Below are 17353 nucleotides of genomic sequence, written 5' to 3'. Positions count from 1 at the left end.
TAAGAAAAGCTTTACTATCTACAGGATACAAGACAATTCCATAAAGGCAATCAATTGTTTGTCTCACTCCGAGTCCAACCAAGGAGCACCTACATAATCTGATGCACAGTATGTGAATCCCGAAAAGGATTCATGCTCTAAACAAAATGGCTAGTTACCAGTAGTAGTTTTGCAGCTTGAAGAGGTTTCTGGATTCACGTGCGACCCACCCACCTCCCCTCAGAGAAGGAATGCAAACCGGTGGGGAAAAAAATCACGTAAATGAAGCACAAAGAAATAAAGACCATAATATTGAAGAGCTACCCTAAGATACAAAGCAAGGGAAAGGGTGGGGGGGGTTAAAGAATCCAAATATGGCTACCACACACAGGAACATCCGGGGCACCGTCTAAAGTCACACAAGGAATGGATCTAGCACCAAATGGTGGTCGACTATGCCCCACAGAAAAAAAAGGAAACAGACAATTCCGGACCCAACCACTAGATGGCGGAATGATGCACAGTATGTGAATCCAGAACACCCTTCAAGCTGCAAATCTACTGCTACTGGTAAGTAGCCATTTTGATATTGCGGTCTAGAGCTCCACTTGACAGGAAGGAAGGCAGGTCTCACTATCAACGCAAGCAAGTGCCCTCTAGGGCAGGTCTCGTTTGTATACTTGGGCCACCTGGTAGGTGGAGGCCAAGTTCAACCCTTACCACACAAGATCCAGTCTATTGTGAACTGGGTGGCTTAACAACCCAGACTCGCGTCAGGACATTCCTTGGCTTAATTCGGTATTACAAGAGGGTTGTGAATGAGTATGGTACTATTGTGGCACACCTGGCAGAATTTACGAAAGAGTAAACTGTACAATGAGCTCTCGAAAGGCCTTTGGCACTCTGAAAGAAGCAATGTGCTCAACACCCATTTGTAAAGCTCCAGATTATGCCAAGCAGTTCATAGTGCAGACTGATGCCTCTGAACATAGGATAGGGGCGGTTCTTTACCAGACCAGTGATGAAGGCCAAGACCAACCTGTTGCTTTCATTAGGAGGTTACTCCCCAGAGAGCAGCGTTTGAGTGCCATTGAGAGGGAGCCCTTTGCTGTGGGTTGGTCCCTGAAGAAGCTGAGACCATACCTGTTTGGTACTCACTTGTCCAAACCGACCACAGACCTCTCAGATGGCTGATGCAGATGAAAGGTGAAAATCCCAAGCTGTTGAGGTGGTCCATCTCCCTACAGGGAAAGGACTTGGAAGTGGAACACAGACCTGGAACTGCTCATGCCAACGCAGATGACCCTTCCAGGTTTCTCAACTTAGACAATGAGGATTCTCTAGGGAAGGGATAGTCTCATCCTCTTTCGGGGGTGGGGGGGCATAGAGGGGGGCACACTACCTTGGCTCCATTCTGAGAAAATGAGTAATTAGAATATTCAAATACTTCTTTACAGTAGGGGTTTGTGCATCACTGTTAGTACAATGAGAGAATGTATAGCTAGGTGGACATTGTGAAGCTTGGATGCAAGTTATAGGGTGGCGTGCATGCCCTGTGCATGGACCTAAAGCCTACTTCACAAGAGACGAGACATCCAATACTGTTCGTAAGAATACCTTTATCTTTGTCAGACCTATCTGCAAATTCCGTTAAAGAATTGTTTTCTTACTCCTAAAAATCCTAGTTTGCTTCGTGAGTGAGCGTCCCCTCTGTAAGTTGTTACTTGCAGCGTAAATGTGTCTAATGAGCATGTGGTAGGATCTTCTTCCATGGGAGATGCAAAATATCCTTCAGGAGAAGATCTTCATAAATACAACAGTACACACGTTAATTTCCTAAAACACTGCTTCACTTACCAGATTCAAAAGCGAGGTAGTGCTTCTAGAGAATGTGCCACTTAATACATTAAATTTAGCAAGAATTATCAAAGCTACTGGAAGCTTCAAACCACTGCAAAATGACGTCGATTTTGATTCTAAAGCAGAGGTACATTCGTTCTATTTGGGTAAAAAATCAGCGCTGCACTTCAAAGGAGTATGTAAATATCCTACGCACGGGTTTTAGGTTCTCACTAGAGGTTGTCCGCTCATGTGCTTGGTCTACTTTAAAGGTCTTGCTTATAAGTCGCCATAAGATGGGCATTTCTTTGAAATGTATTTTGGCGAGTAAGACTGCTGCGTTCTGAGACTCCTGCACATAGACCTCATCACGATGTAGAATTAGAAGAATAAAAAGATGGCCATGTTTCAACTTTTCCACCACAAATGTTATCAATACATTTATAAATTGTGAAATCGAGGTCATGCATCTGGACTATAATTAAAATTCCATGTTTTGGAGCAACCTGGTGTTCCGAAGTGATAGTGTTCTTTTGTCGGGGACTAATTCTTATCCATCTTTTATTGGTGTGCTTTTTAAAGTCCTGCAAGAACCGCACGAAGCAGCTCAGGTAATTTTGTTGACGGGCAAAATGTGCTCATTTAATGCAAGTTGACGACAAATGGCTTTTATCTACCTGAAAGGAAAGGCCTTTTCTCCTTGTAATGGAGTTCTGTGATCTTGCATGAAGGTACAAATATTCCATGTGAATGATGTTTATTACTGGACATGTCCATGATGGGGAGCTAGGATTGCAAGTATCCAGCTCGTACTTACTAGTTACATCGGTCCTTCCAAGTGTGCAATCCTTGTAGTAATGAGTTGCCCCTTTCTGTTTCTGCTTGCCTCTTCTTGCCCTTACACTCCCATAGTTTCCCTTTCTTTCATATCGCCTTTCTGACCCCAATGCTGCTTATCGCTTCTCACTCTGCCCCTATTATACTGTTGATCTCAATCCTTCTCTTACTTTTCTGGTTCTTATTGTTGTTCTTGCCATCTTTCCCCTTCAATATTCCTTTCATATCATTTTCTCTTTCCTTCTTTCTATCCCCTTCATCCTCTCGCTGCTTCTGGACCTTCACCTGTCCTGTATTCTGTCTCCATGCTCCTCTGCAGGATGCGGCCAGCCAAGCTGTCTGTGGAAGAGCTGCGAGTGTTCCTGGAGAAGATGAATGCCCTTCCTTGTGCCATCCGCCAGATACCTGATGTGAAGGTGAGTCTTGGCACCGATCAGTGGGTGCTGCCTGCACAGGGCCCTGAGAATGACCCCGCTCCTCCCAAACCACCCAGTCAACCTGTATTCTTTGTGAAGAGGTGGAGTTTCCAAGGTTGTCCCTTCAGTGTTGAGGTTTGCAATATTGAACGATTTGCGGTGTCAATGAAATGAAGGTTCCAGATAGTATTAGAAAACGAACGCTGCATTTATTCAAGACAGTAAAATAGGAAGCGTTATTCCGCCTGTGGGTCAGACAATGGCATTAGCAGTAGATGAAATGTGAAGTAATGCCATAAAATATGTTCAGGAGATTAAAGTTGTATAATAAATTAAGTTGGCCGCGTTCGTGTTGGAAGACTTCTGTCCTTCTGGCCTTATGAACATTTTTGAAATCCCTTTGCTACTCTGTCTCTACTGTTCTTGCGTGGCTGATTGAAAGAAGGAAAATAAACTGTTTGAGGCATATGAGCTGCAGATTGTACACTTAGCATAGGTCGCCATCTGGTGTTGGGCCCGGATGTTTGCAGTTTGTTTTTCTTCTTGGACAGTCTTTGGTAGTCACGAGTTTGGTGACTCCTCCTTCGGTCCCTACTGCGCATGGGCTTCGGCTCCATCCTCAGATTGTTTTTTTCCGCCATCGGGCTCGGATGTGATACTTCGTGCTCCGGCTTCGAACTTCTACGGGTCCAGCCTCGACGGAAAATCCTCGATTCTTCGAGTTCCTTCATCATCTTCATCTCTCGAAGCGGCACTTTTCTCCATCCCGTACATCGACACCGGCCTTCGGGCCCTCCGCGACTCCGGTCCCGGCCGATGGAAAGGACTCCGTTCAAAAAGTGCCCAAAATGTGGGTCTAAATTTCCCCACACCGACCTCCATCAGGTGTGTAACCTTTGCCTCTCTCCGGAACACGAGGCTAGAGACTGCCCCGCCTGCAAGTCTTTTCGATCGAAGAAGACCATCCGAGATCGAAGAGCTCGACGCACCATGGCGCACTCATCCTCGGCAGCTCCACCGGACATCTTCGGAGACGACGCCGAAGCTTCGGGGCAAACACACACCGAGCAGGAGGAAGACGTCGTCAGCGCTTCCGAGGCCGACGACTCCGACGTGGAGGACGTTACACCAGCGCAGCGGGCCGTGAGTACTATGCCCCCTCCCACCCCCGCGCCGAAAACCAAAGAGACTCAGGTTACTCCCTCGCCTGCCGGCCTGGGCAAAACCAAAACCAAAACTTCGCTCACCCCACCTTCGGGCCCGGTGTCGAAGCACCCAAAGTCTCATGGCAGCTCGGGATCGAGCCAGCCGACACCCGGTGCCGAAAAACAGCATCCGGCACCGAAGACTGCAAAATCCAGCTCGACTCCGAAACCACCGGTGCCGAAGCCTGGACACTCGGTGCCGACCAAACACAAATCTGTCGGCACCGACGCTCCGGCGCCGAAACATCATTCGACGCCGAAACACCCGGAGACCTCAAAAAAGCATGGCGCACACAGACCATCGAAACCCCCGGTTCCGAAATCACCGGTGCCGACAGACGACTCGACACCGTTGGCTCTGTTTACACCAGACCCTTTACAAAAGACTTTGTCCAAAGATCCAAAGACTGGGCTTTTGACTTTAACTACCAAGAAAAGACGCCTTGATGCTCCGGCTCCTCCTCCTCCACCCAAAAGGAAGGACTCTGCTACTTCTCCCCTCAGAGTGCCCTCCCCACCACCGCCTCCCCTACCCACTCCACCTCCTCCACCGCCTCCACCTCACAGGTCTCCGCCACCTTTACCTCACTACGATCCGGCCCCATCCCCAGATCCGGATGATGGGGATCCGGACAATTACCCGGCGGACGCCCCAATGGATCCCACTCCACCAGGGACCCCAGATCCATGGGAGGATTACAATAACCCTGATATACCCAATGTACCTCAGGACGACCTATACCCATCAAGGCCGTCTCCTCCAGAGGACTCCTTAGGGTTTCATCATTTAGTGCAGAGAGCAGCACACTACCATGGGGTGGACATGCACAGTGAACCAGTAGAGGAAGACTTCCTACTGGATACATTTGATATACAAGACAAATCTACTTCCATTTTACCCATGCTTAAGGGTGTCACCAAGCACGCTACAGAGGTGTTCAAAGACCCTGTCAGAGCCAGAGTACTGAACCCTAGAATAGAGAAGAAGTACAAGGCGGCACCCACAGACCCTGCTTACATCAAGGGCCCTGCTCCCCTAGATTCCCTAGTTGTCTCCACAGCTAGAAAGCGGGCTAACTCCCAATCCTCAGGAGATGCCCCACCGCCAGACAAAGAATCTAAACTTCTGGACGCGTCTGGTAAACGCACCGCCTCCCAAGCTGCAAACATGTGGCGCATTGCAAACACACAAGCACTGCTTGCGCGCTATGACAGAGCACACTACGACGAACTTGAGGCTCTTATGCAGCACCTTCCAGAAAAATACAAGCACAAGGCTCATGACCTCATACAGGAGGGTAAACTAATCACAAACACCTCCATTAAGTGTGCCCTCGATGCAGCCGACACTGCTTCTAGGGCCATAAATACCAGTGTCCTGCTTCGTCGCCACGCCTGGCTCAGGATCTCAGGGTTCAAACCTGAAGTCCAGGCATCCATACTCAATCACCCCTTTGACCAGGAAACACTCTTTGGGCCAAAGGTAGACGAAGCGCTCAAAGATGAAGAAAGACACAGACACAGCAAAGTCTATGGGGGCACTCCAAACACAAGCCTCCAAACGTTCCTTTCGACGCTCGTCCTTTCGTGGCACAGGTAGAGGCTCCTCCACCGATAACGCCTCTACCTCCTACAAGTCCCCTCCTCAAAATACCTTTTCAAAGGGCAATCAGAGAGGTGGTTACAGGGGTAACAACAATAAGGGCAGGGGCAAAACCAACAACACCCGTTCTGCCACCCCCCCCCCGCACAATGACTCCCCTCCGCTCCCCCCAGACCATTCCACTCCGGTCGGGGGCAGACTACAAAACTTTATCCACGTATGGGAGTCCATAACATCGGACAAATGGGTGACCCAAATCATTCGGTCAGGGTACTGTCTAGAGCTAACATCTACCCCACCCAATATCCCACCAAGGCACCGTCCAATGTCTCAAGAACATTCCACACTGCTCAAACAAGAGGTACTTTCACTCCTGCAAAAACATGCTATAGAGCAGGTCCCCGTCAACCAACGAAATCTAGGGGTCTACTCTCTATATTTCTTAATACCAAAGAGAGACGAGACCCTCAGACCCATTCTGGACCTCCGGCCTCTAAATGCCTACATACACTCAGACCATTTTCACATGGTCACTCTACAACAAGTCCTCCCACTCCTCTGCCAGGGAGACTTTCTCACAACCTTGGATCTGAAAGACGCATACTTTCACATTCCAATACACCCCTCTCACAGGAAATACCTCAGGTTCGTGGTGGACGGGCAACATTACCAATTCACGGTTCTCCCCTTCGGGGTCACCACCGCACCACGGGTGTTTACCAAATGCCTAGCAGTAGTAGCAGCACACCTCAGACGTCAACATATTCACGTCTTCCCTTACCTAGACGACTGGCTGATAAAAGCCGCGTCCTACGACCAATGTGTGCAGCATACAAACAGCACCATCCAACTGCTCCACCAGCTAGGCTTCACGGTGAACTACCAAAAGTCCCACCTCATACCATCTCACACAAAGCAATACCTCGGGGCCACTATAGACACCTCCAAGGGTATTGCCTATCCAAACTCAGCCAGAATCACAAGCATTCAAGCCTTACGCAAAACATTCCTTCCTCAGCACTCTCTTCCAGCAAGAGTGTTTATGAAGCTCATAGGAATGATGGCGTCTTGCATTTTCATAGTGCCCCATGCAAGACTCCACATGCGTCCACTTCAAGAGTGCCTAGCACAACAGTGGAACCAGGCCCAGGGTCAGCTGACGGATCTGGTGTTGGTGGACGGCCGCACACATCACTCTCTGCAGTGGTGGAACACCACAAACCTTTCCAAAGGGCGGCCGTTCCTGGACCCGGTTCCTCAAGTGACTCTAACAGCGGACGCATCGCTCTCCGGCTGGGGAGCGCACCTTCTACACCTCACCATGCAAGGTCTATGGACGCCACAGCAAAAATCGCTCCACATCAACCATCTGGAGCTCTTGGCGATCTTTCTAGCCCTAAAATCTTTCCAAAAACAGATTTCGGGCAAAGCAGTCCTCATTCGCACAGACAATATGACTGCAATGTATTATATCCAAAAACAGGGGGGGACACACTCTCCCCAGCTCTCCCGCTTAGCCCAGAGCATATGGAGATGGGCAATTCCTCAAAACATCTTTCTCCTGGCACAGCACGTTCCAGGCGTACAAAACACCATGGCAGATCTGCTCAGCAGACAAACGCAACAAATACACGAATGGGAACTGCATCCACAAGTTCTTCACCCATTCTTCCAACAGTGGGGGCATCCTCAGATAGACCTCTTCGCCACCCACGAAAACAAAAAATGCCCAAGCTTCGCCGCCAGATACCCACACCCATTGTCCAAGGGCAATGCGATATGGATGAACTGGTCAGGCAGATTTGCATACGCCTTTCCACCTCTCCCACTAATTCCATTAGTGGTCAGGAAGCTACAACAGCACTCCCTCACACTCATTCTGGTAGCACCGACGTGGGCCAGGCAGCCGTGGTACACCACGCTACTACAACTGTCAGTGGTACCACATCAAAAACTGCATCTATCCCCATGCCTCCTAACCCAGAACCATGGAGAAATCAGGCACCCGGACCCAGCTCAGCTCAACCTGGCGATCTGGCTCCTGAAATCCTAGAATTCGGATACCTTAACCTTCCCCCTGATTGTATGAACATCATCATGGAAGCCAGACGTCCTACCACTAGAGCATGCTATGCCGCAAAGTGGAAAAGATTTGTAATTTACTGCCGTAACAATACAATCAACCCTCTAGATGCATCCATACAGCACATCATATGCTATCTGCTCCATCTTCACAGGTGTAACCTGGCATATTCATCCATACGCCTACACCTAGCAGCGATCGCTGCTTATCTACAAAACAGGCAGCATTTATCACTCTTCAGAGTGCCCGCTATTAAAGCCTTCATGGAAGGCCTTAAACGAGTAATTCCTCCCAGGGCACCACCTTCCCCTGTATGGAATCTAAATTTAGTTCTTACACGACTAATGGGTCCGCCCTTCGAACCAATGCACAAATGTGAGCTACAGTTTCTCACCTGTAAAACAGCTTTCCTTGTAGCTATCACTTCCCTTAGAAGGGTTGGTGAAATACAAGCGTTCACCATACAGGAACCCTACATACAAATGCATCACAGCAAGGTCATACTTCGCACAAATCCGAAGTTTCTGCCCAAAGTCATTTCCCCCTTCCACCTCAATCAATCAGTGGAATTACCTGTCTTCTTCTCGCAACCCCAATCTGTTGCAGAAAGGGCCTTACACACACTTGATGTAAAAAGGGCGTTACTATACTACATACAAAGAACGCAACCCTTCAGGAAGACTAAACAATTGTTCGTTTCCTTCTCTCCACCACATAAAGGCAACCCCATTTCAAAATCAGGGATAGCTAGGTGGATTGTAAAATGCATACAAATTTGCTATCAAAAGGCAAAGAGAACATTATCTGTTCCCCCTAAAGCCCACTCTACAAGAAAGTTAGGGGCTTCTATGGCTTTTCTAGGGAATATACCCTTAGATGACATCTGCAAGGCAGCCACATGGTCTACACCGCACACCTTCACAAAACACTACTGTGTAGATGTGCATTCCAAGCAGCAAGCTAGGGTGGGCCAGGCTGTACTAAAGACACTTTTTTAAACAGCTGCAACGGATACCGGTGGTCGCCGCTAAGGTTGGGTACTGCTATATAATCTATGCTAAGTGTACAATCTGCAGCTCATATGCCTCGAACGGAATATGCTACTTACCAGTATGCATCTGTTCTTGGCATGTAGAGCTGCAGAGTTGTACACGCCCACCCGCCTCCCCGGCTACCTGTATCCGTTCCAGTACATCTTATTTAGATACAACACATGGGTTTCTCACTGTTATTACTACGCTCCATCATTTCCCTGTTGGCGAAAAACAATCTGAGGATGGAGCCGAAGCCCATGCGCAGTACGGACCGAAGGAGGAGTCACCAAACTCGTGACTTCCAAAGACTGTCCAAGAAGAAAAACAAACTGCAAACATCCGGGCCCAACACCAGATGGCGACCTATGCTAAGTGTACAACTCTGCAGCTCTACATGCCAAGAACAGATGCATACTGGTAAGTAGCATATTCCTTTCTCAAATAGCTCTGTTACCAATGAACATTTTAATCTATTTTATTGGTATGATTCCTTTTTTTCAAACTCTTGAGTTTGAAGAGTGGCGGGGGTAGGAGTGCCCTAGGCAATGTGGTAGTCACAGTGCCATCTGGTGTTTTGCTTGGATGCGAACAAGCGCTTTGGTTTTCTGAGGAAGGAGATTTGGTTTCAAAGTGACTTGTCAAACGCACAAGGACAGACTCTGATTGTTTTTTTCCGCTATTAGGCTCTGGCATTCTTTGTGTTTCATCAACGTTGCAACTGAAAACATGAATTCTGATGCTAGAAAACTATACTTTATGAAAGAGGGCATAAAAGAAAATGAGTGACACGGACTACGCCCACCTCAGACTTGAGGAACCCCTCTTAAAAGACTCCAACCGTGAAGAAGCTGGGCGTCCATCGCTGCCACTGACATGTTGCACCGTGCGTTTGTTGCTGAGACAGAAGATCATTCTTGACATCCCCTGTCTTGAAAAGATGACCCAACCACATATCGTAGCACCTTCCCTCGGAGATCAACCTCATAAAGAGTCTCTGTTCCAGAGAAAGGAGTGGGCCGGAGAGCACCATGCCTCAGCTGAAGGTTGGACCCGACTGAGGCACCGCCATCCATCCTGGAGACAGTTTGTTGCTGAAAAGCACACTCTGTGCCAGAGGAAAACTAACGGACAAGTCTGTGTCCTTAATGTTGAGAAGAATCTCTAGGCTGAAATAATGCTAGAAGCTCTTAGCCAAAATAGTCTTTGAAGCCCCGCAAGGCTTAATCGCTGAACCTGCAGGCTCGAAAACAAAACTCAGAAATAGCAGATGTTGGGCCAATGTCCTTCAGTCTATACAGGACTCATGAGTGCCAGATCACCACAGGAGAGACTTGTGCTTAAAAGAATGCAAACTTGCTTTTCAAGAGGCATGTTTAAGGATACTGGAAAGTTTCCAATTGCAAGAAAAGGAAAGCGACTTCTTGCAACTTGCCAGCACCAGTGTCGCCACAGGATGTAGTTTTATATTCAGATGAGGAGCCTTTGTACCACCATCCCCAACATGTCTAGGTACAGTGCCGCACACGAGCTGGACCATGGAGCAGCGATATGGAAAAGGCTGCGGTCACTCCACGTTTTCTGATTAGCGGGAGGCTACAGACCTGAAACAGTGTGTTCGAGGCATGTGGGCTGCTGAATTCATATCTGTGCATAGATCGCCGCCTAGTGTTGGGTCCGGATGATTGCACATTGTTGTCCTGGAAGAGTCTTCGAAGTATCCTGAGATGGGTGACTCCTTCCCTGGACCACAGTGCGCATGGGCATCCTCTCCATCCCCAGATTGTTTTTTTCCGCCATCGGGTTCGGATGCAACTATCTTAGCTCAACTTCGGAATACTTAGTTTTAGGCCAAAAGGCCTATAGTTTTCGTCGGTACAGTTACCGTTCGGTGTCGACTACTAGTTCTAGTGCTCCACACCCTCTTCCAACTTTCGGACCGAATTGGTCCAAACTTCGACGCTCTATCGACGATGGAATCGAGGACTCCGTTCAAGAGGTGTCCGTTGTGCCACGCCAAGTACCCTCATATCGACGTCCACCCAGTCTGTAATAAATGTCTCTCGCTGGATCACGACGAATCGAAATGCGTTGCCTGCACGTGGTTCCGATCCAAGAAAACTCTGCGGAACCGACGGGCAGCGAGGCTCTAGGCGCAGCAGGCAGCGCCCGCACCCACCAATATATTCAGCACCGAGGACGAGGACGCCGAGAGCGTGGAAGAAATAATCTCTAGCCCCGCTTCAGAGCATGGTTCCCAATCGGACGACGATGACGAAGTGCTCTTTCAACGTGAAGAAGCCGTCGACGAGGTAGGGGACTTCGACGAAGCCTATGGGGCCGAAGAAGACAGCTCTCCCGAGGAGCTAGGCCAATCCGTCGAAACGGAGGCGAAACTGTACATCGTCGTCAGGCTCCGGTCGAGGGATCGCCTTCGGGCCTTACCCAAGACTTAATACATGGTTCCTCGGCCCCGCCGCCCGGCATCGAACACTCTGCAAGAGCCACTATCACCAAAGACGACTGGGTTGTTAAACCCAAACACATCCATCGCTCCAGTCCCTTCAAAATCGAAAGTGAAACTGGTGGTGGTCGGATCAAAGGTGTCGAAACAGTCCACTGCCCCGGTGCCGACGCCGAAAAAAGTCGTCGGCTCTGAACGCGTACAGAGACTTCGGCGCCGAGCTCACCGCAGCAGACGCGGTCGACGCACAGAAGAAGCGCGCCCTCGGGCACCACAAGGCACCGACACCTTCGGCGCCGACACCGAAGCCCGTAACCTCCGCAGTCAAGATGGCCGCCTCGGCTACGTCGACGCCTAAAGCACCAATGCCGAATAAGTCCTCGACTCCGACTATCGATGCATCCCTTCAGACCAGTGACCCCCTTCCAACGAAAAAGTCGGGGTCGGCCTCGACGCCTACTACCAAGATGCCCACCAAACCACCATCTCAGTTTGCTGTGCAGCAGGTCTCTGCATCTCTACAACGCATCCGTGACCGGGTAGCCCTCCACTCTACCTCGGGTCCCGACACTACCTCACCCTGTAGAGTGCACTCGGAGCCCACCAACATTACATTTGGGCTGCCACCGACATCGGCACCGAAACTATTTCAGATTCGGACACGTGTCCTACACACACAGTCCACCACCACTGGCCTAACAGAACAAGATTCTTCGGGGCCACAATTTATCGACGCCGACACTGGCAGGTTAATGCTCCACAAGCGCAAAATAACGCCAGTCAGGGAAGAGGTGCCATACAAAATTCCTCTTAAACGCAAGCTACCGGCGGAGCAGGAACCAGTGCTACAAGAACACTTCCATCCCCTCCAATTAGATCCGCAGTCCTTTTCTCCTACCCCTTCTGAATCGGACCCGATGCAGGAATATGGTGGGGACGATACCATCTACCCCGGGGACGCAGATCCCGATGAACCACAAGACCCTGATCAGGCGTGGGATGACCCCACAGACCAAAGTATCGCGCCACATACTCAGGATGCGCAACTCTACAACATTAAAACATCTCCTAGAGAGGACACGGCCGCATTTAATGCCCTTATCGAACGGGCTGCTGCTCATCATGTGGTGGAGCTACATTCTGACGCCATTGAGGAGGACTTCCTGCTTGACACTTTAGCATCTTCAGAAAGGACTGTCAAGACTCTGCCCATGCTTAAAGGGGTTCTGAAACCTGCCAAAGACATTTTCAAGGACACCACAAGAGCCCGGGTGTTAAACCCCAGGATTGAAAAGAAATATAAGCCTGCACCCGGTGACCCTAAATACATTAGGGGTCAGTTGCCATTAGACTCTATGGTGGTTGCCAACGCTCGCAAAAGAGCCCACTCAGACTGGTGATGCTCCTCCCCCAGACAAAGAGTCAAAAGTCCTTGAAACATCGGGCAAACGAATTGCAGTGCAAGCAGCGAATATCCTGCGCATTGCCAATACACAGGCACTCCTGGCACGCTATGACAGGTCACATTATGACACGCTGGAGTCACTGCTCCAACATCTACCAGAAGAGTATAAAGAGTCAGCGGAACTCCTCATTAGAGAAGGACAACTCCTCACTAATGCATCCATAAAATGCGCCCTAGACGCAGCTGACACAGCGGCCAGGGCAATAAACACAAGTGTCATGCTGCGACGCCATGCCTGGTTACGCATCTCAGGCTTCAAACCAGAGATCCAAAACAATATCCTGAACTTACCGGTTAACACGGCATTTTTATTTGGCCCAGACGTTGACACTACCCTAGAGAAAATAAAAAAAGACACAGACACTGCCAAATCTATGGGAGCGCTACAAACGCAACAATTTCGTAGTGGCTCCTTTCGTCTCACTGGAAATAGGGGAACGTCCAGGGGTCAGGGGTCACAACAGTATGCTAAAGGTGGCACACAAAGCACCTACGACAAAAACAACAGGGGTGGATATCGTGGATCCAGCACCAAGGGCAGGGGACGTGGATATGGCAACACCAGGTCCTCCCCAAAGAACAAACCGTGACGCCCTCTCCCTTCCCCCTGACCACTTAACACCTGTTGAGGGACGACTCCAGCTGTTCCTGTCCGCATGGAAGAACATCACCACGGACAGGTGGGTCAGGGACATCATCCAACATGGGTACTGTCTGGAACTAACTTCCACTCCACCCAACATACCACCAAAGCACCGTCCTATGTCAGCCGAACACTTGGATTTACTCCAGCAAGAAGTGCTTGCTATTCTCGCAAAAGGGGCCATAGAAGTAGTGCCCATCGCCCAGCAGGGCACAGGGGTGTACTCTCTGTACTTCTTGATCCCAAAAAAGGACGGCTCGCTCAGACCTATCTGTGAGAAAGTGGCTCTGTATATACTGTTCCCTAATAGGTACAGGGTGTACAGAGTCCGCAGTCCCCCAGAGGCTGATAGAGGTCAAAGTTAGGTATGACCTTACTCTCAAAAGTGGTAGCTTGGTCGAGCAGTAAGGCAGTACCAGAGGACAGTGTAAAGCATTTATTGTACACACTCAGTCAGCAAATGGTTTCACACACTCAATAACTGAACTCTAGGCCAATGGTTTATATATATAAAATATATGCTTGTTTTATTTTTAGAACCACAAAGGGGGTAAAAATATACTTTCTCAGAATGAGAGGTTGAATATTAATACTTTTGTCTTAAGCAATAAATTTGTGTAAACAGTCAGTTGGTTGCAATAAACAATCCTATTTCCTAAACATAACAATGCATTGAGCTCAATGGTAAATTCAGGTTATTTGTAATAAATTACTTTTCAGATTACTTTTGGAATTCCAGGTCTGGCTCCTAGAACCAGCCTTGGGTCAGTATTCAGAATCAAGTGATGAAAGTCGACTTAATAACTGTAATGATTTTTAAATAATATTTAGCTATTTCAAAAGTTAGCACTTAGAAAATATTTCAAAGAAAACATTCAATGGATCTCTATGGCAAGAAATTCACATTGCAGGTAGAGTACTTTATCGTTACTTTAGTAATCCAGGACTGGGTACCTAGACCCAGGACTGGGGTCCTTATTAAAAACAGGTAAGTAATTTCGTTTGCAGAATTGGTACGATTTTAAAAGAATATTTCAAATTTGCAAAAATAAACACTTAGAAGAAATTTCACAGAAAAGCAGACAATGGTTTCCTATGGGAGAAAAATGAGTTTGAGGTAAGTATAGTTGTGAACACTTTTCAGGGTCAGGGCTGGGCACCAAGATCCAGCACTGGGAGCTCACCTAGGAGCAGGTGAGTAAATTCGTTTTTGTCACTTGGCTGATTTTTGGTGAATTTTTGCAGTTTTGAAAAGTTCACACTTAGAAGATTTTTGAAGAAAAAGCCAGTCAATGTTACCCTATGAGGAAAATGAAGTTAGCGGTTTAAGGGTAAGTACTCGACTGGCAGTGTTGAAATTCCGGGCATGGACTCAGGGGTCCCCCAGTGTCAGGTAGGTACAGTTGGTTCACCCTCAGCGGTTTCAGGACGGCCGGGTGCAGAGAGAGTTGGGCCCAATGTTATCCTATGAGGGATAGGGGGGCCTTGGTTGGTGGCTGCTGTCTGGCAAGCCACGCGGCTGTGGGAGCTGGGCTCCTGGTCACTTACTCAGGGCAAGTGGGGAAGTAGGTTAGTGTAGAGAGGGCACTGTCAGGGCCACTCGGGCGGCTGGGTGCAGGGTGCTTTTGAGCCTTCGGGCGCTCCATGGAAATCAATGGGAATGTTCCGGTTTGGAAAAAGGCTGCAGGCTCGGGGACGAGGATGTTTCAGGTGCCACCACCACTTCGAGAGGTAAGTTGGGTAGTTGTAGGTTAGGTGGGTACCCCGGGATTGGGCACAGGGGGCCGCAGGGCGCCGGGTGCAGGGGTGCCTTTTGGACGTCGGGAATCTTACCCTCTGGTTGATCGCGGCTGGGGTGGCACTTGGTTCTGAGGCTGCAGGCTTCTTCCGGGATGTCGAGGGGGGTCCTTGGGTGCTGGACTCTGGGTCACAGTCGCCGTGGGGTCGTCCTCTGGGTCTTTGTCCACTCCGGCACTGGCCAGGCTTGGCTGGTGCAGAGTGTGTTGGGTCCGCGGTCCCGGGCTGGTGCCAGGGATAGCAAATAGGTTTCTTGAGTAGAGCCTCTACTCGTGGGAGTCCCAGGGGCTTAGAGCCAAAAGGTAGCCAGGTCCTCCGGGGTTGGTGAGGTTGCTGGCCACGAGAGATGCCGCGCTGGTGCAGGTTCGAGAGTCGACAGGCCGGTAGGGCTGGGGCCTAAGCAGTTGGTGTCTTCTTCTCTTTTTAGCAGCTGCAGGGCAGGTCTTTGTTCTTCTTGCTCTTCTTGTCGTTTTCTATCTGGAATCTAAGGAAGGAAGGTTCAGGGTGCCCCTAAATACTAGATTTAGGGGCGTTACAGGTAGGTGAAGGCCAGGGACCAATGGGTCCTATCCTGCCTCTCTCCTGTGGGAGGGGGGCAGTAGCCTAATCCTGATAGGGTAGGGCCTCCCATCTTCAAGATGGCGAGAGCCCGGAGATGTGCTTCACCTCGCCTCCCCCACCTGAGGGGTGGGGTGGGCAGGCTGGCACATCCCCTGTCCTTGTATGGGGTTTCCGGCCAAGCTTCCCGCCAGAGTGGGGGGTTGCATTGGCCTGGGGAAACTCCAAATGGCGGCCTGCCTTTGAAGCTTCCCTTTGCTCATCCTGGGGGAGGAGATTTCTCACCTCACCCAGGATGTGCATTGTTGCAGGCCCGGGAGAGCAGGGGCTCTCCCACCCAGGGGTCCAGCAACGTGTCTGCTGTGTGGCAGCCTGGCCAGCCTCAGAGCAGACGTGGATTGTAAGTTAGCTGTAAGGGGGCATCTCTAAGATGCCCTCTGGGGTGCTTAGTACATTAAATCCTACACTCGCATCAGTGTGGGTTCAATGTGCTGAGAAGTTTGATACCAAACTTCCCAGGCTTCAGTGGTGCCAATATGGTGCTGTGGAGCTCGTGTTTGACAAGCTCTCAGCACCATGTACTCTTAAATGACAGCACTGCACTTACAGTGCTCAGGAATGGACCCGGGTACTGTAGGGGCACAGGGCTCCTGCTCCTGTGCCCACACCATAGGCGTAATGCACCCAGCTAGAGGGGTGGCTGACATATGCCTTGGCAGTGTAGGTGATGGGCATGGTACACAGTGATGTGTGCCATGTCGACTCTTTGTTTTGTCCTGCACCCAGACACTCAGCCTGCAAGGGCACTGTGTGTGTAAGGGTACAGGGCCTCTGAGGGTGGCACAATGAGTGCTGCAGCCCTTAGAGGCCTTCCCTGGCCACAAGGCCCTGGGTACCTAGGGTACCATTTACTAGGGGCTGACATGTGGCTAGGGTTTGCCAATTTGGAGTTTGTGTGGTTTAAGGAAGGAACATAGGCCCTGGGCACCTGATTGGCAGGAACCCAGGGTACACTCAATCGAAGTTCATTCAGCAATTTAGCAAAAAGTGGGGGCATACCATGCAAGAAAGATGGCACTTTCTCACACTATCCTAGACCTGCGACCCCTAAACCTGTATATACTATCGGAGAATTTCCATATGCTCACCCTCCAACAGGTTCTCCCACTACTCAGTCAGGGGGATTTCCTAGCTACGCTAGACCTGAAGGATGCATACTTCCACATACCAATACACCCTTCACACAGGAAATACCTCAGATTCACTATTCAAGGGAATCACTATCAGTTCAAGGTTCTCCCCTTCGGAGTAACAACAGCACCCAGGGTCTTTACCAAGTGCCTGGCGACAGTGGCCGCGCATCTGCGAAGACAAAATATTCACGTCTTCCCTTATTTGGACGACTGGCTAGTTCAGGCCAAGTCAGCACAACA

The 17353-nt window shown here is 49.6% G+C and overlaps 1 protein-coding gene across 4 annotated transcripts in view; it reads left to right on the top strand.

Annotated features, from left to right (window-relative positions):
- The window catches only part of KDM5C (lysine demethylase 5C), a 601345-nt gene that overhangs the window by 334999 nt on the left and 248993 nt on the right, over nucleotides 1–17353 (top strand). For all 4 annotated transcript variants that reach the window (XM_085629900.1, XM_085629899.1, XM_085629902.1 and 1 more), the window contains one exon: nucleotides 2975–3071. In XM_085629900.1, the coding sequence (XP_085486026.1) occupies nucleotides 2975–3071 (97 nt within the window). The remainder of the gene's footprint in view (nucleotides 1–2974; nucleotides 3072–17353) is intronic.

The sequence above is a fragment of the Triturus cristatus genome, chromosome 10 (assembly GCF_964204655.1).
Source record: "Triturus cristatus chromosome 10, aTriCri1.1, whole genome shotgun sequence".
In the NCBI taxonomy this organism is placed as follows: domain Eukaryota; kingdom Metazoa; phylum Chordata; class Amphibia; order Caudata; family Salamandridae; genus Triturus; species Triturus cristatus.
This window is presented reverse-complemented; position numbering and strand designations above follow the sequence as displayed.